Raw genomic sequence first — 5,174 nt, forward strand, 5'->3', positions numbered from 1 at the left:
GCCTTGGAACTTATCAATGGTGAGTTAATGGATGGAATGAATGGACCTTGTTGGGTCCTGGAAGGGGAGTGGGGGCTGATGGAACTCATTAATGGTAAGTTAATGAATGGACTGAGTGGACCCTGTTGGGTCCTGGAAGGGAGGTAATGAAGCCTTGGAACTTATCAATGGTGAGTTTATGAATGGAATGAGGGACCTTATTGGGTCCTGGAAGGGGAGTGGGGGCTGATGAAGCCTTGGAACTTATTAATGGTGAGTTAATGAATGGACTGAGGGACCTTAGTGGGTCCTGGAAGGGAGGTAATGAAGCCTTGGAACTTATCAATGGGGAGTTTATGAATGGACCAGGAACTCATCAATGGGGAGTTTATGAATGGAATGAATGGACCCTGTTGGGTCCTGGAAGGGGAATGGGGGCTGATGGAACTCATCAATGGGGATTTTATGAATGGAATGAATGGACCTTATTGGGTCCTGGAAGGGAGGTAGGGTCTGATGGAACTCATTAATGGGGAGTTAATGAATGGACCTTGGTGGGTCCTGGAAGGGTGGTAATGAAGCCTTGGATCTCATTAATGGTGAGTTAATGAATGGACTGAGTGGGAACTTGTTGGGTCCTGGAAGGGAGGTAATGAAGCCTTGGAACTTATCAATGGTGAGTTAATGGATGGAATGAATGGACCTTGTTGGGTCCTGGAAGGCAGATGGGGTCTGATGGAACTCATTAATGGTGAGTTAATGAATGGAATGAATGGACCTTGGTGGGTCCTGGAAGGGAGGTAATGAAGCCTTGGAACTTATCAATGGTGAGTTAATGAATGGACCAGGAACTCATCAGTGGGGAGTTTATGAATGGAATGAATGGACCTTGTTGGGTCCTGGAAGGGGAGTGGGGGCCCAGTGTGTTGTGGTGGCAGCCAATGAGGTGATGGGGGTGCCCGTTTCCCTTCCCCCTCTCCTTCCTCTCCTTCCTCCCTTCTTCCTCCCCTTCTTCCTCTTCCTCTCCCCTTCCTTCCCCCTCCTTCCCCTTCTTCCTCTCCTTCTTCCTCCCCCCTGTTCCTCCCCCATTCCCCCTCCTCTTTCCTCCTTTCCCCCCCCTTCCTCTCCCTTTCCTCCCCCCTCTCTTCCTCCCCTTCTTCCTCCCTCTTCCTCCTCCCCCCTCCTTCCCCTTCTTCCTCGCCCCTTTCCTCCTCCCTTCTTCCTCCCTCTTCTTACTCCCCCCTCTTCCTCCTCCTCTTCCTCCTCCCCCTTCCACCCATTCCTCCCCCCATTCCTCCTCCCCTTCCTCCCCCCTTTCCTCCTCCTTCTTCCTCCTCCCTTCCTCCCCCTTTCCCCCCCTTCCTCCCTCCTCTTCCTCCCCCTCTTCCTCCTCCCCCTTCCTCTTCCCTTCCTTCCCCCCTTCCTCCCCTTCTTCCTCTCTCTTTCCTCCCCCTTCTTCCCCCCCTTCTTCCCCTTCCTCCTCCCCCATTTCCTCCCCCCCTTCCTTTCCCCTTTCTCCCCTTCTCCCTCCCCTTCTTCCTCCCCCCTTCTCCCCTCTCTTCCCTCCTTCTTTCCTCCTCTTCCTCCCCCTCTCACTCCATCACTCACCCCCCCTTTTTCCCCCCCCTTCCCCCCTCTCCTTCCCCCTCATCCCATCACTTCCTTCTCTCTCAGGTTACATCCAGAAGATCAAATCAGGAGAAGAGGATTTTGAATCTCTCGCTTCCCAGTTCAGTGACTGCAGCTCAGCAAAGGCTGGGGGAGATCTGGGCGCCTTCGGACGTGGTGAGTTTCCCTTCCCCTTCCCCTTCCCCTTCCCCTTCCCTTTTCCCTTCCCTTTTCCTTTCCCTTTTCCCTTCCTCTTTCCCTTCCCCTTTCCCTTCCCTTCCTTCCCCTTTCTTTCCCTTCCCCTTCCTTTCCCTTCTCCATTCTTTCTCTTTCCCTTTCCCTTCCTATCCCTTCCTTCCCCCTTTCCCCTTTCCCCTTCCCATCCCTTCCTTCCCCTTCCTTTCCCTTCCCCTTTTTTTCCCCTTCCCTTTTACCATTCCCTTTCCCTTCCCCTTCCTTTCCCTTCCCCATTCTTTCTCTTTCCCTTCCCATCCCTTCCTTCCCCCTTTCCCCTTCCCTTTCCCCTTCCCATCCCTTCCCTTTCCCTTCTCATCCCTTCCTTTCCCTTCCCCTTTCCCTTTTTCCCCTTCCCCTTTCCCTTTCCCTTCCCTTTCCCCTTCCCATCCCTTTCTCTTTCCCTTTCCCTTCCCATCCCTTCTTTCCCCCTTTCCCCTTCCCTTTCCCCTTCACATCCCTTCCCCTTCCCCTTCCCCTCCCCTCCCCTTCCCTTCCCTTCCCTTTCCCATCCCTTTCTCTTTCCCTTTCCCTTCCCATCCCTTCCTTCCCCCTTTCCCCTTCCCATCCCTTCCCTTTCCCTTCCACTTTCCCTTCTCATCCTTTCCCTTCCCCTTCCTCTTCCTCTTCCCTTCCCCTTCCCCATCTCCTCCCCTTCCCAACCCCAATCTCTCCCCTCATCAACCAGCAACAGGCCATTAATTACACTATTCACCTCTCTGCTCGGGATCTATCTCTTTAGGAGGATCTCTGGCCCTTTTCTATGCATCCTCCTTGCTTTTTATCCCCCTTTTCCCCCCCCCCTTCCAGGTCAGATGCAGAAACCCTTCGAAGACGCTTCGTTTGCTTTGAGGGCGGGTGAGATGAGCGGCCCCGTGTTCACAGAGTCAGGGATCCACATCATCCTGCGCACGGAGTGAAGGGCCAAAGAGGGGAGGAAGGAGGGAAGGAAGGAAGGAAAGAAGAAAGAAAGGAAAGAAGGGAAAGGAAGAAGGAAGGAAGGATGCGACCCACTTCGACCCCACGTTCTCCTATAGGGACTTCACTTCCAGTGCTTGAAAACAAGACAAAAATAAGCAAGAAAGAGGGGAAATAAAGAAGAAACTAAAAGCTCGTTTCATATCTCAATACCTTCCTGGAGGCTCCTGACGATGGGGATGAAGGTTTTGATGACGATGAATGAAGGATGGGATGGCAGAACCTTCCAGAACGTTGGCAAAGACGACGTCGCTTCTTCCACCCTCTCCCATCCCGTCGCTGCATCACCTGAAGCTGAGGAGGGGGGTCCACGTTGGAAGACCCCCCCCCTTTAACCCCCTTTATCCCCATCCTCCCCCCCCTTCTTCTTCCCCCACCGCTGGTTTAGATGCAGAGTATTTATTGCAGCGGCGAAGCTGAGCTGTGAACTGCGGTGCTACGACGGAGCAAAACCCCCTCCCCAATTCCCACCCCCCCCCCCCCCCCCCCTTTACAACCCCCCCCCCAACCCCTCTGCATGTTTGTTCAGACTCGTTTGGACCGGAATAAAGCGGCCTTCGCTCCGTCGGGTGGTGGTGGAAGCCATCGGAATCGCGTCCGTCCATTCATAAAATGATGCCTGTCCATTCATGTTTAACGTCCAGTCGTTCATAAAATGCCTGTCTGTTCATAGATAACGTCTGTCCATTCATAAAATGCCTGTCTGTTCATATATCACATCCATTCATTCATATAATGCCTGTCCGTTCATATATCACATCTGTCCATTCATAAAATGCCTGTCCATTCATATATCACATCCATTCATTCATATAATAATGCCTGTCTGTTCATATATTACATCCATCCATTCATAAAATGCCTGTCTGTTCATATATAACGTCTGTCCATTCATAAAATGCCTGTCTGTTAATATATCGTGTCTTTCCATTCATAAAATGCCTGTCTGTTAATATATCGTGTCTTTCCATTCATAAAATGCCTGTCCATTCATATATAGCATCCATCCATTCATATAATGCCTGTCCATTCATATATTACATCCATCCATTCATATAATGCCTGTCTATTCATATATAACATCCGTCCATTCATAAAATGCCTGTCTGTTCATATATAACGTCTGTCCATTCATAAAATGCCTGTCTGTTCATATATAACATCCATCCATTCATATAATAATGCCTGTCTATTCATATATCACATTCGTCCATTCATAAAATGCCAGTCCATTTATATATTACATCCATCCATTCATATAATAATGCCTGTCTGTTCATATATAGCATCCATCCATTCATATAATGCCTGTCTATTCATATATCACATCCATCCGTTCATAAAATGCCTGTCCATTTATATATGACATCCATCCATTCATAAAATGCCTGTCTATTCATATATTACATCCATCCATTCATATAATGCCTGTCTATTGATATATCACATCCGTCCATTCATATAATGCCTGTCTATTCATATATTACATCCATCCATTCATATAATAATGCCTGTCTGTTCATATATTACATCCGTCCATTCATAAAATGCCTGTCTGTTCATATATAATGTCTTTCCATTCATAAAATGCCTGTCCATTCATATTTAACATCTGTCCATAAAATGCCTGTCTGTTCATATATCACATCCATCCATTCATAAAATAATGCCTGTCCTTTCATATATAATGTCTGTCCATTTGTCTGTCCATTCATATATAATATCCATTCATATAACGCCTGTCCATTCATATGTAACATCTGTCCATTCATAAAACATCCGTCCATTCATATTTACTGTGTGTCCATTCATAAAATGCTTGTCTTTCCATACATATAACATCCATCCATTCATAAAGTAATGCCTGTCCATTCATATGTAACATCTGTCCATTCATAAAACATCTGTCCATTCACATTTAACCTCTGTCCATTCATAAAATAGTGCCTGTCCTTCCGTATGTAACGTCTATCCATTCATAAAATGCCTGTCCATTCATATATAACGTCCATCCATTCATAACATCTGTCCATTCATAAAATAACGCCCGCCTTTCCGTACTAAACATCTGTTCATTCATAAAATAACATCTGTCCATTCATAAAACATCTGTCCTTTCCTATTTAACATTCACCCATTCATAAAATAACATCTGTCCATTCATAAAACATCTGTCCTTTCCTATTTAACATTCACCCATTCGTCAAATTAACGCTTGGCAAATAAATCCCTCTCCAATTAACACTTATGTTAATCATCCCCCCCTCCACAGCCGAGATCTCATTCATTCCTCCCACATCTCCCCATATATTGACTTTAATATATGCCCCCCCCCCCAACTCCCCCCTGATGTGACTTTAATGTGTCCCCCCCCC

The 5,174-nt window shown here is 47.4% G+C and overlaps 1 protein-coding gene across 1 annotated transcript in view; it reads left to right on the forward strand.

Moving 5' to 3' along the window:
* PIN1 (peptidylprolyl cis/trans isomerase, NIMA-interacting 1) overlaps positions 1-4,589 on the forward strand; it is a gene marked incomplete at its 5' end in the record, with an annotated part of 14,627 nt that extends 10,038 nt beyond the window's left edge. Inside the window, 2 exons of the mRNA XM_015850855.2 lie at positions 1,654-1,764; positions 2,632-4,589. Coding sequence (XP_015706341.2) covers positions 1,654-1,764; positions 2,632-2,741 — 221 coding nt within the window. The remainder of the gene's footprint in view (positions 1-1,653; positions 1,765-2,631) is intronic.
* Positions 4,590-5,174: the final 585 nt, after the last annotated feature.

The sequence above is a fragment of the Coturnix japonica genome, unplaced genomic scaffold (genome assembly GCF_001577835.2).
Source record: "Coturnix japonica isolate 7356 unplaced genomic scaffold, Coturnix japonica 2.1 chrUnrandom561, whole genome shotgun sequence".
In the NCBI taxonomy this organism is placed as follows: domain Eukaryota; kingdom Metazoa; phylum Chordata; class Aves; order Galliformes; family Phasianidae; genus Coturnix; species Coturnix japonica.